This window comes from Epinephelus lanceolatus, chromosome 8 (genome assembly GCF_041903045.1).
Source record: "Epinephelus lanceolatus isolate andai-2023 chromosome 8, ASM4190304v1, whole genome shotgun sequence".
In the NCBI taxonomy this organism is placed as follows: Eukaryota; Metazoa; Chordata; class Actinopteri; order Perciformes; family Serranidae; genus Epinephelus; species Epinephelus lanceolatus.
Genome location: NC_135741.1, coordinates 38,714,746 through 38,740,360, shown reverse-complemented (window position 1 = coordinate 38,740,360; position 25,615 = coordinate 38,714,746). Strand labels below are relative to the sequence as shown.

Below are 25,615 nucleotides of genomic sequence, written 5' to 3'. Positions count from 1 at the left end.
TGTATTGGGGAGGAGGTGTAAATCTGAAAACCTGGATAAATCCAAACCTAAGATGTATGTATGGTCAGATGTAAGAGTAAATAGTTTGTAATCTGGCTAAACTAACTGGCTAAAATATGCAACCAACCAATACAATATGCTTCTCTAACACCCCCAGGACCACACTATTAATTCACACTGAAAATACAAACATCTTTAAAACACCCAAACTTAAGTTAGCATAAAAATAGTTTTTATTAACACATACGTAAACAGCTCAGACATCCACAGTATTTTTGGCTCAGGTGACTGACTGTCCAACAGAGGGGCAAGCAGATGCTAGCTAAATTGGATGACTGTGTGATCTGTGGGGTACAGGGTTTGATTGATGGGCGGCCATGATGGGGATTCAGACAGAAGGAGGTTCAGACATTTATATTGTTTCTTGGACTGACGCTTCTTCCACAGCAAACGAAGACAGTTCAGGATACCCAGGTCTATCAGCACCTGGGACAAAAAAAAACAAAAAACAGTACAGTTAGGAAGGTCTTTTAGGCATATACCACGATAAAGAGACTGTCCATTTGGGGCGTTTATCTTTTAATGATGAAAACGGACAAAATGACTCTTTAGATTAGACATTTTGACTCATAGCAGGAAACGCACAGGTGTCACTAAGCTGTGAAAGTGAGCCAGAGCAAAATTATGCGCCTTTTGCATTTAAAGCTGAGATTACAGCCTTTCTAGATACATTTTTTTCTGAATATGATTGATCTGATGCACAGAGCAGACACTGACCCACCCATGCTATGTGTACATGGTGTTAGCATGGAGCCTACTATCACCCCGTGTCATGTATGCTGGTTACACAGTTATATTTGGGAAAGAAAACGCTCTGCTTTTGTTGGAGCTCTCAAAGAACAGGGATTCTGCTAGGAGAACTAATCCCCACTAACACATGATGGTACAGGAGGATCTGAGATGGCTGATAACATACCTGAGTGCCTTCAAGTCAATAACAAGTCAGTTCAGCAGTAAGTGGAGGTAGGGGAAGTATAAGGGGTTGCAGCAGAAAGCAGTGTTGGCATGAGGGACTCAGCAGTGTGTCAACAGTAAGGCGTGTACAAGTGATTGGATGTTACCGATCAGTTCGTAGCTGAACAGATGCTTCATCAGTACGACAATGACCGTGAGATGGAGGTGACACTGCACAGAGCTCCACTCAAGATTACGTTTAAACTAGAAATACATTCAGAGGGTGTACATCTTTTATAGGTATATCGACAATAGGTGGGTTTCTCAACAGCCTCCTGAACAGAAGTGCTCATGTTCTTCTTCCAGAAATCTCAAAAAAAGTCCAAAGCTTCTGATACATTGTAGCATGGAATTTTTCTATGGTGTCCCTCAAGGTCTTTGTGTCTTAATGTGGTATTTTGAAAGGAATTTTTGAACATTTTTAGCAATTCTCAAGTGGTCAAAAATGCTTAAATTTAGCACCTAATTTCTGTAACAAATGGTATCAACTCAGAAGTTGCTGCAACAACTTATGAGACAATATTAAGTATGAGAATGGCCAACATATGCCTCAGTCATAATGTTCTAAGCCCCTATACGCTCTAAACATTCAGTTCGAATAGGCCCCTAACCACAACATAATGTTTATTACAGATTTATGACTAAAAAACCTGAGACAGTGCTGAGCACTTTCTTCTTCATGACAGAGAACATTACAGACTTTTTAAAGCAATTTCCCGTCCTGTAAGGGGTCTTCAAAGACTGATATTGGTATTCTCCATGATGCTTAACATTAAACTTACACTCCAGACAAAATCTGTTATATCCATGGTGTTGGAGCTAATGATTGAGCCAGCTATTTTCATGTAAATGTAAATTTACATGGCCCAAAGTGGGAATATTGAACTTTCATATCATCGCTCACCTCCACAACAAAACAGATGAGGAAGTTGAGAGCAGCCACAGCAACGAGCAGCAACTTGAAATCCATATCAGAGAAGTTGTACAGCTGAAGTACTCTACCAATGACAGGCCCAGGATACAAGACCAGCCAAGTCATCAGGCCGAAGAGGACAAACAGCAGACAGAGGAACATCACTGGAAAGAGAAGAGGAAAAAAAGAAACACTTCTGAGTTCACGGTCCTAAAATTTCAATATATTTCACTTGTAATATTAAAGACATGTTCTAAAGAACATAAAAATACTCTGTTATGAATAATATTTTGTTTTTCATGGTTTTCACACACAAAAACTCTGAAAAGGAGCCAGACGCAAATCTTCTCTTTCTCCCTCATTGAGAAATTCTGAATCTGTTCTCAGCCGCCCACCTCCACTGCTTGCGGCAGGTTTTGCTTTCGCTCTCTGTTTTCTGCAGTGCTGATACAGCTCTAAACACAATATGGAGATAAGTCTGTCTGGCTGTGCAAGTCTAGCGCTAGTGTGACCAGAGAAAGAACAGATGGATAGTGATGGCGCTGGAGGAAACTTTGGAGAGATTTAGCCATACATGTTTGAGTCTGTGGAACACCAAAGTCAGCGACTAGCAGGCATATCATAATAATAAGAGTAGTTAGCATCTTTTATTTGCTTGTAGGCTGAGCAGCAGTGGCTGACAGTGTTAATTGTTGTGCAACAAACAATGAAATCTGCTTCAGTGAAGTTTTGGGTAGATATTGAAAGGAAGCTCCACACTCCACACACACTAACGCTGCTCTCTGTACTGACAAGTCCGCTCTGCACTGGAGGTTTCAGGTTTCTTTGCAGTTGCTCAGTCAAAATCTGTTACCCCACTGATTTGTGTTTCCCCTATAAGACAGCAGTTGACTTTGTATTGGTGATGTACCTAATCTGGCTAGCCAGGCGTATGTTTGAATGTCAGATTTTAGGGAAGTGCACAGATATTGCTCCCTTCAGAAGAGGAATGTGAAAACAACTCTAGTGACAAACTGCACAGGATCAAGTCAGTATGGTCAGGGTAAGACTTAAATGAAGCTGACAAGGATGAATAGCCAACCAGTTTGTCAGTGTGGGTCTGTGTGCATCACCTTTAGACCCCAAATCATCATCCTTTGACATTTCTGATGACTCACCATTGTAGTAGAGAGGTTTTTTGTAAGGGTAGCCCTTGGTGAGCACCACAGCCATGATGATGTACTGGTAGCCTGACAAGGCAAACACGCTGGTGTCCTCCATGTTGGGCAGATTTTCTGTGCCATGCACTGTTGAATTGAGTGGAACGTACCTAAAAAAATATATAGGGAATGAAGTTTTACGATGGATCTAAGTGCTTCAAGTGTAGATGGGATGCTGTTCCTTTTCTAAATCTGATATTGGGTTTTGTTCAGTGAAAGTAGCAACACATGTTTCTTCAGGATATTCTGAATTGAAATAAAAGCTATTTGCAGCTGTGTCTTTTTACTGACCACTCCTGTGAGGTGGTGATGAAGAGTGCAGCCAGCTGGCCCAGAACAATCATGCAGGTGTGGATGAAAAGGCTGCCTACGACAGGCAGGGTCAGCAGGCTGGCTGAGGGTCTGGAGGGGTACAGCTCCTTACTGGGGCCTCCTTTCCCCATCACGATGGCCAGCGTAGTCACCAATAAAAGGTCAAAGTACAGGAACTGCAGGTCACCCAAGTTCGTCCTCACCTGGACACAGACATCAACGTGTTACATTTCATTGCAAGTTTCATAAGCAATAAAGGCAAGGGAGGAAACTGCAGTCATGAGAGAACTGATGCAACATTTATTTAGGCAGTGTACTGAATGCGATATAGATCGTAATCATGCACAGAATTTTTCTTGTGTTAATCTCATGAGAAGATCAACATGTGAAGTCAATTGTGTGCCTTAAACTGCACAAATACACAAAATCAAGGCCTGGAAAATGTTCATTATTTGAAATGGTCTTAATATTCATTTCCTTATTATTGATTCTATCCATTCTACTTTCTCTCTCTGACAGCGAGTTATCACACACCCCGCTTTTACAGCATGTTTGTGTTTTCTACTTGTACTTTATTGCATTCTGAATATGTGACAGTCTCAGAGGCTTTTGAACATGTGCACTACCACAGGAACAACATTGTTTCCATTAATGTAGAAAAACGGTTAATGTTTACTGAAGTCATTCTGCTGTTGTCCGCAACTGACCAAGACAGGAAAAGTCATCCTTGTCATGATACAGCCTTGTTATATTTATCCTACAATAAACATTTTAAATTGTATAAATATCTACTCACTGTGAGGAGGATGAGGACAGTGCACAACTGAATGAGGCTGTACAGGGCCATGTATCTAAAGAGACTGAAGGAGGTGACCAGGGAACATCGGCCCTCCCTGCACAGACAAGGAAGAAAAATGTGTTAGTGTTTCTTCCACTGCAGATGCTGTAACACAAACATTAATAGTTTGGTTGTTTTTCAAAGATGTCTTTCATATTTCCCCTCTTTTCCTACTTGCTCACCTGATTAGCAGCGGCACACAGCTGATGTTGTTAGTTTTGGAAGTGAAGGGTGATGCGACTGAAGCCTCAGCTTCAGACAGGGAAACCCCGACATCAGCAGCTCTCAGGGCTCCGCAGTCATTGGCCCCGTCCCCACACATGCCCACCCGGTAGCTGCGGTAATAGAAGAGAGTCTTATTCAAAGGCAGGTATTAGCCAGTTTCGCTCATCATGCAACTATGGGAAGCCCTTAACTGCTGTTGCAACAAATTATGTGGATTCCACACATATATGATACACTGGTATTAAGTGTCAGTATCTCACAGTCCTTCATAGGCTTTTCCTATGAAGTCCTGATTTAACCAAATGGAGAAAACACCGCAGCGGAGTGGTGAAACCAACGTGGATGTGCTCTGAGATGCAGTTCCTCTATCAACCACTAGATGTCATTTTCAAAAAAAAAAAAAAACTACACAGAAAAAACTGAGAAAACACTGCATTTTTCTCCAGAAGTATCATTTTTTTAGGCTCCTTTTTGTTGCTTCTGTAAACACAACACTATTATTCACAGTGTCAACTGTATCTTTACAAGACAGACAGTAATGATACACCAGATATGTTCACTGTCTACATGTTTTGGGGGCTTTAAAAGGACAGGTCACCCCAATACCACAAATCCATATTTTTTTCTTTTACCTGTAGTGCTGTTTATCATTCTAGATGGTTTTGATGAGAGTTGCTGAGTGTTGGAGATATTGGCCGTAGGGATGTCTACCTTCTCTCCAATATAATGGAACTAATTGGCACAGGGCTTGCGGTGTTCAAAGCGGCAAAAAATATATTTGAAAAACTCAACAGCAATGTCTCTTTCCAGAAATCATGACCTGGTTACTTAAGATAATCCACAGACCTTGTTGTGAGCAGTTTCACACAGGAACTATTTCTGTATCACCACACAGATGGAGGTGTACATCTACTCACGGACAAAAAGCTCGTGCTCGTGACAGCATGAGATATAAAAATTAATGTGTACTTCAGTAGAAAGAAAATAGTTGCCACATAAAACTGCTCCCAACAAAGAATTATCTTGAGTTACTGGGTCATAATTTCTGAATGAGACATTGCTGTTGAGTTTTACAAATGTCTATATTCTTTTCTCTTTTTGGAGCTTTGAGCACCACAAGTGTGTGTCATTTAGTTACATTTTATTATTCTCTCTACGGCCGATATCTCCAACATTTGGCATTTTGGCAACTCAAGCCAAAAGAATCTAGATCGATAAATAGCACTACATGTAAGAGGAAAAATAAAAAGTATTTGTGACATTGGGGTAAAATGTCCCTTTGAAGCTATAGTTGGTAACCTTTTCAGCAAATAGGACACAACAATTTTTGTGTTTCTAACTGTCACTATATCCTGACAGTAGTATGAGAGGCAGATAATCCATGAAAATCAGTCATAGCATTTGAGAGATTCACAAAAACAATCAATCAGAGCCGAGGAGTTTCTAAAGCAGTTGTCAGTTATGTCAAAAACTGCTCGTGAACTGTGGTCAAACTGTCAAACTAGGCAGCACTGATCAAACATAAATCAAGATTTCATTCATTTTTAGCTTAACCTCACAGCTAAACAGTACACTAAAATGAGTTTCTGAAGACACTGAGGTGAGAAATAGACAATGCAGTAACAGCATTTTGATTTATATTTGATCAGCGCTGCCTAGTTTGACAGTTTGACCACAGTTCACAAGCAGTGATTGACATGACTGACAGCTGCTTTCACTGTTGATGACCCGTGATTGGCCAAAGTCTTCCGTCACTGGCTAGATTTTCTAAAGCCTGAGAACAGAGCCAAGCAGAGGCTCAGAAGTCTAGTGTTCTCTCTTGAATTACAAAATGCTCAAAGGTTATTATTTTTGTCCAATGATGCTAAAATTAAACTGCCTACCCGAGCTTTTAGTTGTAGTGTGTTTGTTGGGGTATTTCTTTAGCCAGTGTTTGACTCCTGACTGGACAAGAAATACATCTCAGACTTTTATATTTGACAGTTTATCCATCAGTGTATGTATCCATATCTTAAGTAGGTGCTGGGACTGCAGGTTAATGAGGGTTACATTTCCCAAATACTCTATCTGTTGCTCTTAATATATTCCCACTGTGTTTTATTTTCTTTCTGTTCTTCCTGTGTGTTTCCCATCTTTCTGCCTTTTGTGTCTGAACTCACTTCAGCTTCTGCAGCTCCTTCACCAGCTGGGTTTTCTGGTCAGGAGCCATTCGTGCAAATATTGTGGCTCGCAACAAAATCTGCAATGACAGCATGTCAAGAAAAGTTAACAACCTCATCACACCTTGATTTTACTGACTTCCTACAATCATCATCTTTGTTATTCAAAGGAAAATTGTGCTTGAAATACGGCCTGTTAGCTGAATGTCTCAGTTACAACCAAATTATATTTTAATCAAATCACCATCCCTGTCACTTCTCCCCTTGTTATTGTATGCATGTGCCATTTTATTGGCAGATTAGCACGGTCATTGTCAGGATATTCCTAATGTCATGATTTAGCATACATTACCTTTGGCAGATACTCAGGGAAGTGATCACAGAGGGCAGCAAAGGACTTGCCATTTATAGCCAAGTGATAGACAAAACCACCCTGGTACAGGCCCTGAGAGGAGAAAAGGAAAGCATCAGTAACAGCAGCCACTATTCATCCATGTTTAGAAATGTAGGTCATGACTGTGCTCACTATGAGCCTATTCCTAACTAAATAACCAGTTAGTAAAATCTTGCATGTATCAATACTTAGTTAGGATTAGCTTCTTGAAACACAGCTCAAGCTGTGAGAGATAATTTTAGGTTCATTTTCCTTGACAATGAGTTTAAAAAAAGGCTCAAAACAGTAAAACTAAAACTGCCACGTGATCACACGATTACGTGAGAATCTAGCCCTGATTTATTATGTAGCCTGCCCCAAGTAGCTACCATGGTAAGAAACGGTAAACAGACTGAGGAGCAGTGTACTGCAGTGTGTGTGTTGTGAGCAGGACCAACCTGAGTGATGACCTCTGCAGAGCTTTGGGCGGCAGAGGCCCCTCTCTCTTCCATGGTGAATTTCAGGGTGGGCATGGAGTGGGCAGTGTGGGGGGTTGCAGTGACGAATATCACCTTCTCATCAATTCCTACCATCCCACAGCTTTTTGCTACATTGACTGCTGTTAAAATGTTGTCCCCTACGAAAAGAAGGACAAAACAAAATTTGACATGACGTTAATAGCACTGAAGTTGATGTCTGCGACTTAATAATAAAAAGGAAGTGCAAAATATCTCTCACCAGTGACCATGACGTTGCGAAGGTGTGCCAGTCTCAGGATGTTAATAACCTGGGCGCTCTCTGGCTTCACCAGATTCCTCATCATCAGCAAGCCCAGGAACTGCATGTCTTTCTCTACCTCCCCTCTGTGGAAGGACAAACAGCTGTATTTTAGCATGACCGGATTTACAACATGCTACTGGTATGAGAAAACCAGTCTGTATAGATCCATGCAGGTGTAGACAAATGAGTCTGTATGGAGCTGTGGAGCAACAGAGAAGCCAGAAACACAGACTGGGTTCTCACCGTTCAATGGTCCTAAAGTCAGTGTTTCCATCTACAGGTTTATAGGCAAGTGCAAGAACTCTGAGGCCATCACTGGAGAACTTGCGTAGTTTGTTGGAGAACTGTGCCGGCACTGTGTACATAAAGCATCCCCTTTTATATAAATGTAATGTTAAGGAGTAGACAGTAGACACAATGCAAAATTAATTTCATTCCAAACCCCTAAAAACGCTGCACTACAGCTATGTATTCACACATTAAAGGAATATTATTCTAACCATTATTAATATGAAGTTACTGACCAGTGTCTGCTCGGCAGAGGTTAGCGACCATTTCTGGGGATCCTTTGATGAAAGCAAAAGCTGAGCTTCCGCCGTGGGCCACTGTCACCACGCTCATCCTCTGCAGGGCTGAGGAGAAGGGAAACCTCTGAACAATGGCCACTGCCTCGCTTGATGACTGACAGCAAAATAAAAGAGAAGAATATCAGTTGTGTATAATTGGAACTTTAGACATAATGACACAGAAGAGACAGTAAAAAATAAATACATAAAGAGCAGATTACGCTGCAGAGGTTACATTACTTAATTGTTGATATACCAACTTTTCTTCATCTAGAATTAGAATTAATTCATTAATTCAGCTTCAAGATGGGCATCCACAATTAGTGTCACCAATTCAGTCTCCAACCAAATGTCGCCCCTTCTGTTCTTGAGTTTTAACGTTGAATAATGGTCAGAAAAGTGTTTTTGCTGAACGTTATGATGTTACTGTAAAGTTGACCTTTGATCTTTTGGATATTACATGTCATCACATCATCATTACATCCTTAGACATTTGTAAGAAATTTTTGTCATTACTAGCATTTGAATTACTGTGACCTTGTCCTTAAACCACCAAAATCTAGTCTGTTCATTGGTGAGTCCATGTGAACGTTTGCACCAAATTTGAAGAATTTTCCTTTACAAGTTCTTGGGATTATCTCGTTCATTAGAATAGGAAGGATGTACAGACAGACAACCCAAAAAACATAATGCCTCTAGCCATGGCTATTGCCAGTGTTGAGGCATAAAGAGAGAGAAAGAGACGACTGATACCTTTACAAAAGTTGTACATTGGTTGAGGGGATTTGATGTTACAGTGGAAATCTCAAAGATTTCAGTCCTGGTTGATGTGACAACACAAGTAGTATTAGTGGTAACAGCAAAGCAATCTACTGTGGTTTTAATGAAGAAAACCACAGCAGAGTAATCATGATCTGATTTTCTGCTGCACATAAATGTGAGTGTGTGGACAGCAGGGTGCACTGAAAAGAGTTGGTTACCTCGCTAAGTTGGTGTGTAGTCTATCACCTGTGGCTCTTTATTTAACAGCTCACTGTGGCTGCTACTGACTGTTTCATTACTCCCTGCAGAAACTCAAACTGATCAGCTACCAACAAATGCCAAAAATGACCGTCTTGTTTTGTAAACACATTTTTGATAAACATTAGCCCTCAGTGCTAAGCTCATTGAAAAACACACCCCATTTCCTGTGACCCTTTCATAATTAAAGTCAACCTGTGTTTTGCCAGTTAGATGCTTTTAATGTGAATCTTAAGTTTGCATTAGCAGTAATATGACATTTTTTCTGCCAGTATCACCCTCAACACCCACTTCTTATTACTGCTGATACATTCATATCACAATACTTTCATAAGTGGGCCACAGGCTCTATCACCACTATGTTACCTCGTCCGGTGACAGTGACTTAACAGACATTTTCTGATGAGTCAACATGAGAGTGATGATATAGACTACTTACATGAGTAGGAGGTCTCAAAACAGCCAAAACTCTGTGGCCTCCAAACTCTGCACCCAGCACCTTTCCATCTCCCTCTGGCTCCTGGAGTGTCTGGAAAATCAAATAAGGTGTAAAGATACTGATTTAGATCAACATGTTATACAGAAGATCACAGTAAGATGACACGTTATGTTTAAGAGATTTGATCACCTGAGATATGAAAAACAAAAGGCGTTTCATGCAAAGTCCCAGAAGTGCAATGATGTTTTTCAGTAACAGAATTTACGGTATCTTTTCATATTGACAGGTGATAATGACCAAAATAAATAACATGTTTTACAATTTTTTGTGCACCTGATACCAACAGAATATTTCAAATAAGCTGTCAATATTGCCATGTATTCACAAATTCTCTAAAGTCTACTTGTGGGTCAAGCATGTGGCATGATATCCAGCATTATTGCTGTTGTTGAACTGAACAAAAGGTGTTGTAGCATCGAGGACTGAAACCCGAAAAGGTGCCGAAAAACCGGCAGCAAATGCCTGGTTAGAGTCATAGTCTTTTTTACTTATTCCTTTATCAGATACTATGTCGCTGATGCAAATCTATTTTTTTCAATTTTAGAATATCATAGTTCAGTTAGTTAAGTATCGATCCCAAAACTGTGGCATTTTATCGATACAGTTATTGAACATTTTCAAACAATACCCACTTCTGGTCAAATACCTTTTGAAGTAAATAATCAAGCTTTATACTGTCATACCCAACCAGTGGACTCAAGCATCTTGAGCTCCAGAGGGTCTCCGAGATGCTGTCCTTGCAGCAGCGTCACAGTGTGACAGCAAGCCAGGCCTGATAGCATGGGTCCTGGGGGGAGGAGTCTGGGCTCTTGGACCAGCTCGGAGAAACCAGCTGGTCCCCCCTCCATCACTCCCCACATATCCAGACCATCCTCTGTAAGAGTTCCGGTCTGAAGAAACAAAAGTACTCTGATGAAAGACAACTTTAACCTGTCAAGTAGCCCTGACAGTTCTCCACATACACAGTAAACTTCAAATAATGGGTCCCCCCTCACCTTGTCAAAGCAGAAGAGTGAGACCTTGGCACAGATGTTGATGCGCGGTGGACTGATGCAGAAGACGCCCTGGCTCTTCAGCCTGCGCTGAGCGTAAATAGTGCCAGCAGTGATGGCAGCAGGAAGGGCAGGGGGCACTGCAATGGTCACAACATCCAGGCTCCTAATCACTAACTCCAGCAAGGTTGCCTGGACACATATTAAGACACAAGTCAGTGATGTCACTTTCTTCATTATTGGCATGTCAAAGAAAAACAGGCCAAAAAATATTTGGTCCTTGCATTGTGGCTTGCACTTACATTGGATCTGTAGAGGACCACAAAGCTGTAAATCGTGGAGATTAAAGCTGAAGCAAAAAGGACAACATAAGAAAAAAGTTGATTAATGTTCAATTGTTGTTGCCTGGGTCCAGACCTTTGAATCCCTCCACTCTACTGAGTTCAACTTGACTGATTTATCTGGCATCATGACAAGAAAAAGCAGTTTCTCAGTTAGAATAAAAAATGAACCAATGACTTGATTAGCCAATCAGCGCCACAGGCAGGACTATAATGTTGTCAAACTGTTGTCAAGCATTGCACTGCAACCAATGAGGAGTAAAAACAACCCTGGAGAGCACTATAGATCGACATGTCTTCTCAATATCGCCCGACAATGCAACTGGTTGTGCTTCACTCCGCTTTTAAAACCTCTGCAAAACAAGTATGTTGACATGGCTGTGCATCACTGTAATATTACATTGATGTTCGATCCGGGTGGATACGTTGGTCTCTAGTGACTGGTCAGGGAAATCAAATCTCCACCCCCACAGAAATCAGTTAAAGTGGATAGCGTCAGACTGAAGATGGAAAAGGACGACGTAGCGAGTTGACAATTCTGTCTGATATCAGGCAACAATTATAGGTCAAAAACACTTGAAATACATAATCAGAGTAACTCAGCTGTACAGATAACATTATCTTCTTCATATACTCTTGAAGTGAGGCAGGTTGCTGTTAAAGCGCTTACCAATAGAACCCAGGATGAGCAGAAATCTGGCAGAATCTTGGTAAAAGCGGAAGTCTGTTGGCTGAGGATACAAAATGGAGCTGACCAGGTTACCTTTAGCTGTGAAAAACCCTGAGAATGACATTTAAGCAGGAGTAAGAGTAAGGTAAGGTGAGGTGAGGTAAGATGATGTGAGATGAGGTGATAACTCCATAACTCCACACAGGTAATCTTTAACTGTTGACTGACATCTCACTAAAATGTCACAGACTCAGATCATAAGTGTCTCTACTCACCAGTGCTTGTGACCACGGCAACAGCACCGCTGCCTCCCGGCCCACCACCTTTGGCCTGAATGAGCTGGGTACCACAGAAAATGGTGTGTCTACGCTGAGTCTCTGAGCTGTACCTCCCCTTACCGGCCGGCAGTGGGGTTTTCAGTACTGGGACACTTTCACCTGGACACAGGAATGATGAGAACAGGTTAGTACAGTGACTTCTCACAGGAAGATTTAAAACAAGCTGCAGGCACAGACCATTAAAAGAGTTGGCACCACGTACTTAATGGCTGCCATTTGAAAATGCTTTTGTCCTTATGCTAAATTGGATATAGGGAACATTTAGGGTTCATACCAATTAAACTTTCACTCTAGAACAAGATGAAACTAAAAAGTGGGAGGTTGAGTATTTTTATATCTGGGCTGGGTAATTACACTGAATCGCAATTTGGTTTCACTTCCGTTTTTGCAAAGGCCTTTTTTTTGCCACTTTTACTTTCTTTCATTTATTACCAGTTTTTGTAATACGTTGAGTGGTTTGCCAAATCCAAACAGTTATTCCTGAAGATATAAAAAATATGTCTATCTAAAGTGACCATAACTCATGTACCATCTTTACTGAGAGGCAAAGAAATCAAAGGCTTGAACCCTCACTTACAACAAGGTCACATTCCTTTGATGAACTAGCACCAGTGTGTAGTCAACTTGAAAATCACTTTTTGATGGCCAATTTGTGACTCTAATCAGCTTCAGGGTTGTGAAATGTGACTTGAACCCAGCTTTAAAGAGCTTTTTAGATTAGATCCTGCATAAAACATGAGAAATAGTTACACTCTGCCTGGGGGTGTTGTTAAGATGTTTGTTGATTACCTGTGAGCATGCTCTCATTGACCAGACACTCCCCAGCCAGCACGGCAGCATCACAGGGCAGCAGCAGACCTTCCTGAGGGATAATTAGACAGTCGCCAGGGACCAGCTCCACCGAGCTCACACACTCCTCCACTGAGAAAACACACAACTAGGGATGAATGTCCTTGTAGAGATCTCTGGGTTTAATGCAGAATGACTTCACTTGGCCCAATTAAACAAAACTACTACCTCTGTTACTTCCTTACTGTTACTCACATTAACAAAGAGGGTTAGAGGAGACTTGTGGACTTTCACATTCTGACACAAAAGCCGCAGATTTCTTTTCTTTCCTCCATTCATTCAAAATTTCAATTTCAATTTTTACAAGACATACCATATAAGGCTCAAAACATTCTCAACTCTGCTCACAGTGTTGAACATTTTTTGAGTTTTCTTTTTATGACTGCTGAATGTTGTTACTAAGTGGTTGGTGGAACACACAAAAAGCTCAGTTGGTTTTTGCCTCAAGGGAGGAACTGTGACACCGCCTTAGGTTTTTTGGAAACACAGTTCGGTTTACATTCAGTGTACACATGCAACACATTGTATGTATTCCTGAAGCCGGAGACATGCAGTCTGGCTTCAGAGCAAATCACCCAACAGAGACGACTTGCTTCTACCTCTTAGACACCATCAAGTTCAAGTCAAACAAAGAAAGTATTGTGGGTGCAGTCTTTCTAAATCTCCACAAAGCATTTGACACTGTCAACCATAATGTTTTACTCCCCAAACTTTCTGACTTTAATTTTTCTAGTTATAAGTAGTTTAGCAGTAGTAATTTAGCAGTTATTAGACAGAAGCCAGACATGATAGGTGTCCCGCAGGGATTAGTTCTTGGCTCTTACTCTTTAGTCTTTACATCAATGATCTCCCCTCTGTATGTTAAGAAGTAGATGCACAAATGCATGCTGATGATATCGTTATCTACACTTATGGAAAGAGTGCAGAGGAAGAGGCAAATAAACTAACATCAGTTATGTTTGTTTTTATACTTGCTCGTCAACACTGTAAATGAGGCTTGCCTCAGTGTACTCACGAGTTTAAATAAAGGTTACATACATACATATGTGGTCCCAGTCAAATAAACTTGTTGATAAAATTAAAAAATAAAGATGTTGAATATGTAATCTTCCTCAGAAAACATTTGAAAAGCTTTTTTTTCAAAGCTTTCTGCATCATTTACATCCAGGTTTACTTGCAAGCAGTCTTTTTTCTTCTTCTTTTTTTTTTTTTTTTAAGTGGGGACCCACTTGTACAAATATTGTTCCATAGAGTTACTATTAGTCAAAACTCCACGGTGTACTTTGACAAAGGCTGTTGTAACCATGTCAACCCCAATGCCCCCTATGGAGGACAAAGAGTAGATGTAATGTAGAGACATAATAGATAGATATAAAATCCCAGAGATAACTCTACAGTTGACTGACAAAACTTTTACTTTAGACAATCTACTTTTGATTTTCAGGTGTGAGTCAAGGGAAGTGAAACATTGGGGCTTTAAGAGATGCACCTATTCATAGAGAATACATGGCAACTATTAATCTCAAACAACACCTGGGTACAGTATCAGTGAACAAAACAAAACCATATTTACTCTTTCTGACACCCTTACATTTATATTTCTACCATTACATAAAACCCTGGTTATGAATCAAAACCCTAAACCTCTTCACCAATCCCTAAACTTCCCTAGAAACCAAGGTGGTCTAAAGATTTTTTATCATGTCAAGGCACACTGTTCTCACTCTGCTTCTGCCTTGTTCCTTTAGCAGACTAAAACACTTTCTGTGCCAAAAGTCGTAAGATCTTATTTTTTAAGAAATAAAATGCCACTGTTTCACTTCAGATGAAGCACGTTACTGCGCGACTCATGTTGATGACCCTAACTATTGATCAGATGACAACTCCACATGGATCATTTTCTGAAACCTTTTTCTCTCACCGTTTACATCCATGTCTGTGAAAGCATGGATGCTTTACACCCCATTGTTCCCCTAACAGAACAAATCTCGACAATCAGCACAGTTTGAAGGTGGACAACAGATGAGTGTCACTAATTCAGTATCTAGCCATATATTTAGCCTTCTGTTTCAGAGATATTACATTGAATAGTTGCTAGAGAAGTGTTTTATGCAGAACATTATGATGTCACAGTGAAATTCACCTTTGAACTCTTGGATATAAAATGTCATCACGTCATTATTCTATTCTAATAGATATTTGTGTGAAGTTTCATAATTAATTAGCATATGAATTCTTGAGTTATGGCCAAAAACATATTTTGTGAGGTCACATTATTCTTGACCTTTGACCATACAATTATAAACAATTTATTCTTCACTCCAAATGGACATTTGTGTCAAATATTAAGAAATTCCCATTAGGTGTTCTTGAGTTATCACATTCACAAAAATGAGACAGACACGTTTACAGTCACCTTGACCTTTGACCAGTCCCAATGAATGTTTGTGCCAAATTTGAAAAAATTCTCTCAAGGCATTCTGGAGATATCATGTTCACGAGAATGTAACAGACGAAGTCACAGTGTACTTGACCTTTGAACAACAAATTCTAATCAGTTCATCACTGAGTCCAAGTGGACATTTGTGCCAAATTTGAATAAATTCCCTCGAGGCATTCCTGAGATATCGTGTTCACAAGAATGGAATGGACGGACAACCCATAAACATAATGCCTCCAGCCACACACAAAGACTCACCTCCTGAGCTTCTTCGTATTGTGACATTTGTGACTAACCGGGCCATGTTGTGAAGAGTGACGCTTTGCTGTGGAGTAAGGTGAGACAAGGTTTAAATAATATTATTTACATTTATATCCAAAGCTAAAAATATAACAGATCATAATCACATTTATTTATTCCACTACAGGCTCACCTTGCGGATCTCGTACAGTGAGATACAGATGGAGAAAATGGAGATAACAAATATACATGTGGCATAATAATAATAATTGTCGATGGTCCACAGGATGATGCTGAACACTTGGAACACATAGAAGGGGTTGAGGACCTAAAAATATAGATACAGAGAGAGAGAAAGGGAAGGAGAGGGTTCAATTTGAAACTTCACTTAGATTTTAAGTATTACTTCAAGATTATTTTTTTAATGACAGTTTGGAATGTTAACCATCATACAAATATAATTAATCTGAGGCGGAGCAAAAGACATATTGTCCACCTCACCTCCTCAAACAGCAGTTTCCCGTAAGGCTTCACAGGCACATCAATAAGGTTGGGCCCATACATGCGTCTCCTGAAAGAATTCATGTCATGAATGACTCAGCAGTGCCCTCTGAGATTAAAGAATCAGTTTACTTCTCCATCCATTCATCCTTTCCTACCTCAAGCTCTGCTCCAGGTGACTCAGGCCCATTTGGAAGCCATACAGGTCCTTGCAGGTCCAGTCCTCATTGAGGACACTACAGACGAACATAGAAGGTTTTAATATTGTTGTTAATAAAAAGGGAAAAATGGATCTAGCTGATCAGTACTCTGTGCTACATTCCTGGTTCTCCTGTTTCAGTACCTGACACGACAGTAAGCTCCTTTCTTGCTCAGCCAGATGTAGCGCAGTCCTTCAAACAGGTAGTAGCGCAGCAACGTTTTCTGTAACACAATAAAAGGTCACTTTTAGTCTTGGAATCACTCCGCACATTATTCTGCCAAACATTCACTTCTTCCTTACCTCCTCTTTGTGCAGCTGAACTGTATCTCTCCATTCATTGTCCTCCAGCTCGACCGACATCTCCAAACTGAGAGGGACAAACCAAGTAAGTAGAGCCGACATATAGTTTTCCTTTTGTCTATTTCACAATTTTCTCTGATATGTGCATAGTGCTTAAAGGCTAAAGGTGATGACGTCAAGAGGACAGAAATGTAGCTGACCTGCCGTCCTCAATCTCCTCTGTGAGGATCTCCACCACATGCTGCTGGCCAAAACTGTCCTGCAGGAAAAATGACACAGATATGTCTCTGCAAGCTGAAAACTAGGCACGTAACCAACCAAGGTATGCAGTAAATCAGAACATAACACAATACTGCCAGAAACATCGTCCTCAGAAACCGGTAAAGGAAATTAAAGAAGTACTACAATCTTACTGATATTTCTGAAGGCCAATATTTTGAACTGAAGCTGGTAATCCCTAAGATTTTTGTGCCAAGCTATGTACTTGTCAAAGATGTATTTCTTGCCAGTGTGGAAAAGACTCTGTAAGAGCATTTTGGACATCAACCATTCAAACTAACATTCAAAGGTCCAGTGTGCTGGATTTAGTGGCATATATTGGCAGAAATGGAAATATTACAATAAGTATGTTTTCTTAAGTGTATAAATCACCTGAAAATAAGATTTTTTTTTTGTTTTTGTCACCTTAAAATGAGCAGGTCCTTATCTACTGAGATTGGCATGTTGCACCATCATGTTTCTGCATTAGTCCAAAACTGACAAACAAAACACTGGCTCTAGATAGGGCCATTCACGTTTTCAGGTCGGCCATAGTAGTTTAGAAGCCCCTTCAACATGAACAGCTTAAAAAAAACAGGACATTCTTTTCACATGAAACTGCTTTATTCAGTGTTTTTACCTAATTAAATCATCTGGTGCGGTTGTTTTGGAGAGGAAGAGACCTACAGTATGTGGATACTCTGGCTTCCTTTAAAAACCTCCTGAAAGTCTGGATCTTAACTTTTCAGGAAAAAAGGTGAGCACACATCCGCAGGTGCTGAGCTTACTGCCCATCTCTGACATGCCAAACCGTGTCAGAGAAACACTGATTTGTAATGTGAAACTGCTTTGTTTGTTTTTACTATCTTAGATCACCTTGTCCATTTGTTGTAATAATCCTCATCGCTAGACCACAATAAGTCACCCTAAATCGTACACCCTGTTCCTTTGGCCGTAGGTTTAATTAAAGAAAATAAAAGGATAATGTGGGACAATTTGAGGTCAGCTGCAGTTCTTAAAATGCCACGAGAAATCCAGTTTCAGTAATAATGCCAGGTTCCAAGTGGGTTTCAAATATGGGTAGGAAATCATTTATTTTCTCACTCTTATTAGCAGAATATCTGCCAAAGCCAGAGGGCAGGAGCAGCAGCGGGCAAGGACAGCAAGCCGCGGGCGCCAGTGAAACACAATCAGGAGGAGACCCAAGGACAACACCGCAGCCAGACGACACAGCCACACCCGCCAGCGCACCCACTTATACCCCTGAGCGTCCTGGTGGGGCAAAGGAGTCAGACAGTCCACTGAGATTCAAACACAGGTTAATTTCCATACCGCTGGTTAGCTTATCAGCAACCATATTACATGATAAAAGCTTCAGTCAAAAGCCAGATTGTGACACTGGCTTTCAACAGTGATACCTGAACCAAATGTGACAGAGGATATTCAAAAGTGCTGATTCCTCTGTATCTGTAAATACAGCATGGGTATAGAGACCCATGCACATGTCTAAGGTACAACCCTATGGGAAACAGATGTCATCGTAAGTTTTCATACCGCACCAAGCAAGCGAAGCACACTACTACTACTGCTTCACCTGTCCATCTGTCAACAAAGACTGCACCTTTACTTATATTGGTAACACTTTATTTGAATAGTCCACCTACAGATAGTTCATAGAGTATCTGTAAGATTTCAAGTACTTAAAGTTGAGATTCAGCCATTCATCTGTTTCACTCGTTTCTGTAGATGTTATCTATAGAGTATGTGAGACAATTCACTCCTCATTGTCAGAATAATTTAGTTGAGCTTGAGCTATTCACTCAGCCTGTGCCACATGGGTTGAATGAGTAGCTCAAGTTTAACTAAATTATGCTGAGAATATGTAGGTATGTCCAAGAACTGTCACATGTAATCTATAGATAATCTATTAATAAACATCTACAGAATACAGCCAAACATTTAAATTGTTGAATATCAATTAATAGGCTGTTGTAATGTAACAATACTCCATGAACTATCTGTAGGCACACTATCCAGATAGAGTGTTACTTTTATATTTGCTGTTTTTATCCCATTTTTTTGTCTTCAATTATATTATCCACATCTAATTCTTTGAAGCAAACATCATTTATCAGACATTGTCAGTTTAGCAGAAATATTGTGGAGGCTCTTACCATGTGTGAGTCAGGGCTGAGGAGGGGGTCTCGTGGACAGGGTGAGGGGAGTCCGCTCTGCGGCTCCACCACACTACCTGCAGAACAGGACACAACACACTGTTAATGCAACAGTTCCTCTGCTACAATGCTAACATGCGCAGCACCACACACACCCTGTAAGTAAATACTAACAAAGCACACAGTGCAAAGCGCCAGTCCAGGCTGCATACTGCAATCATGTTTTTGTCGGCTTGCTTTAAATCCCATCTTTTAAATGAACTGAGTGGCATGGGAAGTTTTTGCCTGTACAATGTGGTCTATATTGGGCTATTGGTGAACTCATGCTTCATGACTGACTTATTAGACACACTTTAAACTTTACAGCACGACATTCACAGTCCAGGCAAGTTAACACTGCGTTTTTTTTATGTTCAATTAATCCCTCTGCATAAAGTTCCAAAAGTGGAAAAAAGAGGATACAATACAAACACAGCCAAACTTTAGAAAAGTATGTGAGAATGTGAGCTAGTGGGACTGAGATCTCCTTGGTCACACCTGAGTCCGACTGTTTCCTCTGGACACATTACCTTTAAATGGCTCCAGAGGAGAGTCAAACTACCCCATAAAGTTTCACACGCTTGCTGTAAACGTATGGTTAAGTCCATAACAGTAAACATAACTGAGGAGATAAAAAATACCATAAAGTGGAGTAAAGTATGTGGTTTGTTTAACCATAATCTCGCTTCCGCTTGCTAATGTCTGGAACATACCAAACTAACACACGTCGTTCGTACTAAAACACAATAGAGGAAAAGCTGAGCTTACCGTTAATAAGAGACCGTAACAAGACCCTAAGTCTAACATAAATATTTCCCCGATATGATAAAGACAGTGGACTAGAGACTGTGGACTAGCGTGAGGATTTTTCAGTGCCGCCGCTGTTGTATCCCACCCCCTTTTGTTTCCATTTTGAGTTCACCTGCGTGTCACTATCGTCGGATACCTGACTACTTGTTTAACCGGCTTTGAAAGTAAATCTGACACTCGAGTGCCCACCGCCATTTCAGAGGACGAGTAAACCAAAAATCAACATCTAATAAACAAAGAAAAGCGGAGAGAAACTATATTTAATGCGTTTATTCCGCACCGTTGGCACCGCGGGTGATGGAAGCTGCACGCGCTGACAGCCAGACTACAGCTGAATTTCTACACCTTTGCTGCGTCCGCGACAGGGGCGTAAATACAGTCAGTGCAGGCAGTGCTGCTGCACTGGCCCCTGAATGATTCGGATTACAACCTAAGAACTACAGGTATCCTCAAAGAGGATATCATATTAAATAAAAAATGGTGCCATTTGGTATAAGCTGTATGCCCTAAAAAAATGCAAACCCACCTTCATCATGATTTTACTTTATTTTTTCTTTTCTTGTAAAACAGTCAGTAGCAAACCATAACAAATGCATATGCTTATTCTACATGAACTAGAAAAACAATGAATAAACTATAGACACTGCTCAAAAAAATTAAGGGAACACTTGTGCAATGCGCTGATTGATATACATAGCATAATTTGTTGAGAACAAAATCACACAAAAAATAACAGGCTGATCCAATCTGCATGAATTTTATCATTTTATCATTTTATCAACTTATAATGTGACTCAGTAGTGTGTATGGCCCCTGGGTGCCTGGATGCACTCCCGACAACAATGGAGCATGTCGGCGGATGGTGTCCCGGGGGATCTCCTCCCAGACCTGGATCAGGGCATCAGTGAGCTACTGGACAGTCTGTGGCGGTACTTGATGGCATTGGATGCACTGATACATAATGTCCCATAGTTGCTCAGGATTCAGATCAGGGGAAGGAGAGGGCCAGTTAACAGCACCAATGCCTTTAAAGATATTAGGCCCGTTTCCACCGCAGGAACTTCGGGGTAATTTTACGGGGCCGGGGCCGTTGGTGCGTGTCTCCACCGCAGGAACCACCCCCGAAGGACAGAGTTCTGGAACTTTTACGGGGGCTAAACAAGTCCCTGCCTCGGGGTAGGTACTCAGAATGGCCCCGAAAGACTCCCGGCTGGGGCTTGGGGATTACTTGGTGCTGATTGGATATACTCAAGGAGGGATGTGACGTCAACAGAAAGCAACAAAATAGCCGGCATTTTTAAAACTCAGCAGACGAGGGTTAGCTCGTTCATATAGCTTCCTCCACCATGTAAAAAAAAACTCACTAAATGGCCTGTGAAAAAAATATTCTTTCCAGTGGATATCTTAGTTACAACATGATTGAGCTAGCAAAGCAGTTTTGTGTTGCTATGTGTGGTATTTATTCAGTTTTGGGAAATCACGATGTCTAGAAAGCATCAGTGGCTGCCGCTGACAGGGACAGCTAACAGCAGCAGCAAAGCTAACATCAGGACGTCATCTGTTAAAAGCCTCCCGTTGTCGGATACGACATGAAACTACTCCAGTTAGCTCAATCATGTTGTAACTAAGACATCCGCTGGAATTTTTTTTTTTTCACGGGCCATTTAGTGAGTTATTACAGACACCGCTAAGGGCTATCAGCTAACGGCGTCCCTACGACGCCCCGGTAAATGGTTGCGCAACTATTACGTCACATCCAGAGCCCATAACTTTATAGGAACCTTCCTCCTACTCCGCTCTCTCAGTGAAGACACAGCGGTTGAGAGGGCCGAGCGAGAGGACGTTCCTGTAGTAGTTCCTGCCCCCCAAATAGTACCAGGAACTTCTTCAGTGGAAACAGGCCTTTTGTCATCCAGGAACTGCCTACACACACTGGCCACATGAGACTGGGCACTGTCCTACACCAGGAGGAACCCAGGGCCCACTGCACAATCACTCTCACACACACACACACACACACACACACATATATATATGTAATTAAATGAATAATTCTTTTTATTGTCTTTGATGATTTTGTCATGTTGATGAAAGTCTATTTGATCATGTGACAAGACGATGCAATACAGTAGCTGGTTCAGGTGCAAAATCTATCAGGACTGACTGAAGCTGAGTACATCTGCATATTCAGCGAGCGGCCATGCCATTCAAACATAAAAGTAGCAATAAGAAAGTTCAAGAGAGAAACGAACAGGAGGAATAAGTAGCACCAAATCCACCAGAACACAGGAAATTAAGTGTTTGATGCTCAAACTTTTCTTGCAAAGGACCCCAAAACCCCCATTTCATATGTACCCTCCCAAATATCGAAACGAAAATGATGCCCTTGGATGCTAGTATATCTTTACGTTGTTAGTTTAATATTATTGTTTGCCCATGAAATATGATAACACCAAAGACCTGATAGGCGAGTCAGACAACTTAACAGTGAAGCGTAGTATGCTAAAGAGAGTTAAACTAGTTTCACTCTCACTTTCCATCAATATATCAGTCTTATCAAGGCCACCACCATACATCAAAATAAATATTAACATTAGTAAAACTTCAAGTTATTGTTATAACTAAATAGTTCACTCCTGATAAGAGATAATATTTGTTGTAAGGTTGCAGCAATATACCAGTTTCAAGGTATACCGTGATATAACTGTTGACGGTTAGCATATTGTGTACATTTGCTTATCTACGATACTGAAAAAAAAATGCATTACTTACTCACAGTTTTGACAAAACCAGGTTTCTGAAACAGGGCTCTGAACGAATGCTCATATATGTACTGTGGCCTACTTGTTGTACTGTGTGGATGTGAATCAACATACACAGCACAAGAAACCAAAGACATGAGTCATCTGTTTTGTCAGAACGCACATGACTGTGGCACAATCATGGGAAAGCTTATCAAGGCAATTGCAACTGAGTTATTTTCCAAATCACATGCTTCCTTTGTTCTAACTAGGCCAGTCTCTACCAAAAGTAGCCTAAACAAAAGTATCTGGTCTGCAATCAAATCCCACACTGGCCTTTCAGTTTTAAGTTGTGCCGAGTGGTTTGGTGCGTGTAAGACTAATAACCTGGTTAAAGACATATCTTAATAAAAATAAAGCTACACCATGGCCAGTATTTCCTGACTCTCTAAAGTGGTACTGAATTTCAGCTGTTTTGGAGTAACCAGTCCATTCACATACTTCACTGTTTCAGCACACACTGCAATTCCCAGCATCAAGAAGTCATTATTGTGTCCCTTTCAAATGACCTTTGTCACAGGAATCAATCAAAAACTCTGTTCAAAGGGCCACCAACATTTGGAGGAGACAATAACTGAGGCCACAGTGGATATTCCATCCCTACAAATATGACTTTATAAATCCTACTCTGTCCATTGAGCTGTGGATAATTACTCTGAGAAAGCCCAAGCTTTCAGTTTCATCTTCAATCACATCATTACACAGGGCAAACTTTCTGCTATGTCAAAAAAAGGGGAAACAAGGACCCACAAATGACAAGACAGACAAAAGACAGTCATTTGAGCTCAAGCTGCAAAAAAAAAACCCTTAACCGAAAATAGCACCTTCATCTACAGGCCATGCCAAGGCTGACAGCCTGTACACTCAATTGTTTGGTGGCCTGACACCTGCAGTACCCACCCAGCACTATTAAATCATGGCCTTTGCAACCTTGTTAGATTGTCATAACAGCATTAGCAACTAGAAAAGTAGTAGTAGCAGATCAAGAAGTGGCAGCAGAAGCAGTAGTAAAGTGCGCTGACTAGAGCCAAACCAGAACTGGACTTTTGAGGCCAATATCTATGTAAAAAGTTTAAAGCTGTTCTAATGAATATTTTTAATGGGTCACATGGCTGTGTATAATGTGAAAGGGTTGGCTCATACAAAGGCAATCTTCACTCAATTTATAAGTTTCCCTCAGTTCTACAAAGTGTTTCAGTGTCTTTCATTATTTTCCCGGTCTAAAAATTTACTCTTTTGGTTCAGTCTCAAAGCTCTCATCAGTGTCATGTTCAGCAGCGACAGTCAGCTGCTCTCAGCGAAAAAGGTTCCTTAAACCCACTGCATGCTACCTGCCCCTCGCGAGCGACACACAGACAATTATAGGTGTGGCAACTATGTGCTAAAACGTGTAGACTATTTCTCTCTGGCAAACAAACTTCAATGTGGACCAGTTTTGCATTTCCTGTTAATTATTAGTAGGGCTGGGCACTATGGAGAAAGTCAAATATCACAATATATTTGACCAAATACCTTGATATTGTGATGATATTGTAGGGTTGACTATTAGTAATTAACAAAAAACAATATTATGACTATGTGGATAAATACAAATAATAGAACAGCTAGAACAGTCTGGTAAATTCAGACAATGACATAACTTTTCTGTAATGCAGCCTCTAAAACCAGGAAAAACCATGACTTAGGCCTACAATATTACAATAACCAAAATCTAAGACAACATCTAGTGTCAAGATGTCAATATAATATATTAAGAATGTAACACCAATACTCAATATATCTGCATTAGGCTAAAGAAGGCAGAGTTATCAGTCAGGCTCTGAGTGAGACACTTTTGATTTTGCACTGTAAACAAACATATTCACCTCCTAACAACAAAATGGCGCAGGTCTTTAGTAGTGGTGGCAGCAGCAATAACTTACTGTTACTGAAGCTACTGTAGTAGAGTAGTAGTGAGGTCTGTGGATTACACAGATCACCAGGGGTCGTTTTGATGGTAAATTTAAATGTGACACTTCAATTCTGTTATGACCTGAAATTAAATTCACCCTCCATTGTAATGGGGAGGAAGCAGAGATGGATATCTCACCACCAGCTGTGCAAATAAAACCTTAACCTCGACTTGGCTCAGCACCACCAAAGGTAAGAAGCGAGAACATGCTTCTTTTTTTGTAATTTAGATGGAATACGCCTTTAAACTACTAAATAAAAGCTTATTAATGGCTTTGATAAGAATATGTTTTTTATCCTAATTGATTATGAAAGTTTAATTTAGGTCTTAGCTAAAGTCAACTAACCCTAGCCCTAGCTACCTAACACTAGCTCCATTAATGAGTAATAAACACAGCAAGTGGTGAAGCTTGTTTAGCCGAATACAGGTATAAAACACTGATAAATTTAGTCGGCGAGCAGACAGTAGATTGTTTAGATAGTTATTACCACAATATAACCTGCAGTCAGTCAGTCAGCACTTATCAGCACAGAGCACACAGTCGAGCTGTTTTAGCTAATGATTAGCAAACACGTCTGTTTAGCCTCAGTCTGCTTTCCGTAGTGAAGGGGTCGTTGACTAATTAAATACACTTACCACGCCTATCCATCTTTGGGTCAGGATGGCAGCGTCCACATTATCCTCTTTCACACCATCGTAACTGAAGTTAAAAGACAGACTGTCCTGTCACCAGACAGGAGCTCCTTTCAAAACATCTAGCTCTCAGCAACAAACTGCATTCCTCTACGGGAAGTCGCGCTGTCCAAAATAG

General features: G+C 40.7%; 1 protein-coding gene across 5 annotated transcripts; it reads right to left on the bottom strand.

Annotated features, from left to right (window-relative positions):
* Positions 1-210: 210 nt before the first annotated feature.
* On the bottom strand, positions 211-25,594 carry atp13a2 (ATPase cation transporting 13A2). 5 transcript variants are annotated; one of them, XM_033628421.2, is made up of 29 exons: positions 25,441-25,594; positions 19,204-19,280; positions 18,134-18,301; positions 16,972-17,030; positions 16,772-16,838; positions 16,613-16,692; positions 16,428-16,505; positions 16,270-16,339; positions 15,962-16,096; positions 15,787-15,853; positions 13,029-13,160; positions 12,177-12,338; positions 11,902-12,012; positions 11,193-11,239; positions 10,894-11,082; positions 10,582-10,788; positions 9,839-9,928; positions 8,338-8,494; positions 8,057-8,168; positions 7,772-7,896; positions 7,492-7,670; positions 7,013-7,105; positions 6,661-6,740; positions 4,459-4,611; positions 4,235-4,331; positions 3,418-3,641; positions 3,085-3,236; positions 1,919-2,091; positions 211-486 (listed from the first exon to the last, which is right to left on the bottom strand). In XM_033628421.2, exons 1-29 carry the CDS (start codon positions 25,451-25,453, stop codon positions 319-321), a joined length of 3,465 nt encoding a protein of 1,154 aa, XP_033484312.2. In that variant the 5' UTR covers positions 25,454-25,594; the 3' UTR covers positions 211-318. The 5 variants fall into 5 exon arrangements, with proteins under 5 accessions (XP_033484312.2, XP_078026400.1, XP_078026401.1 ...); XM_078170274.1 differs by lacking the exon at positions 25,441-25,594 and adding an exon at positions 22,825-22,881; XM_078170275.1 differs by lacking the exon at positions 25,441-25,594 and adding an exon at positions 20,333-20,388.
* Positions 25,595-25,615: the final 21 nt, after the last annotated feature.

Bases quoted from the DNA above. Each gene is read 5' to 3' on its own strand.
- atp13a2 (XM_033628421.2), bottom strand. The intron at 16,839-16,971 runs GTCAGCTACATT...TGTCCCTCTCAG, and splicing joins GAGGAGATTGAGGACGGCAG to TTTGGAGATGTCGGTCGAGC. The intron at 11,083-11,192 runs GTAAGTGCAAGC...ATATGTGTCCAG, and splicing joins TGGTCCTCTACAGATCCAAT to GCAACCTTGCTGGAGTTAGT.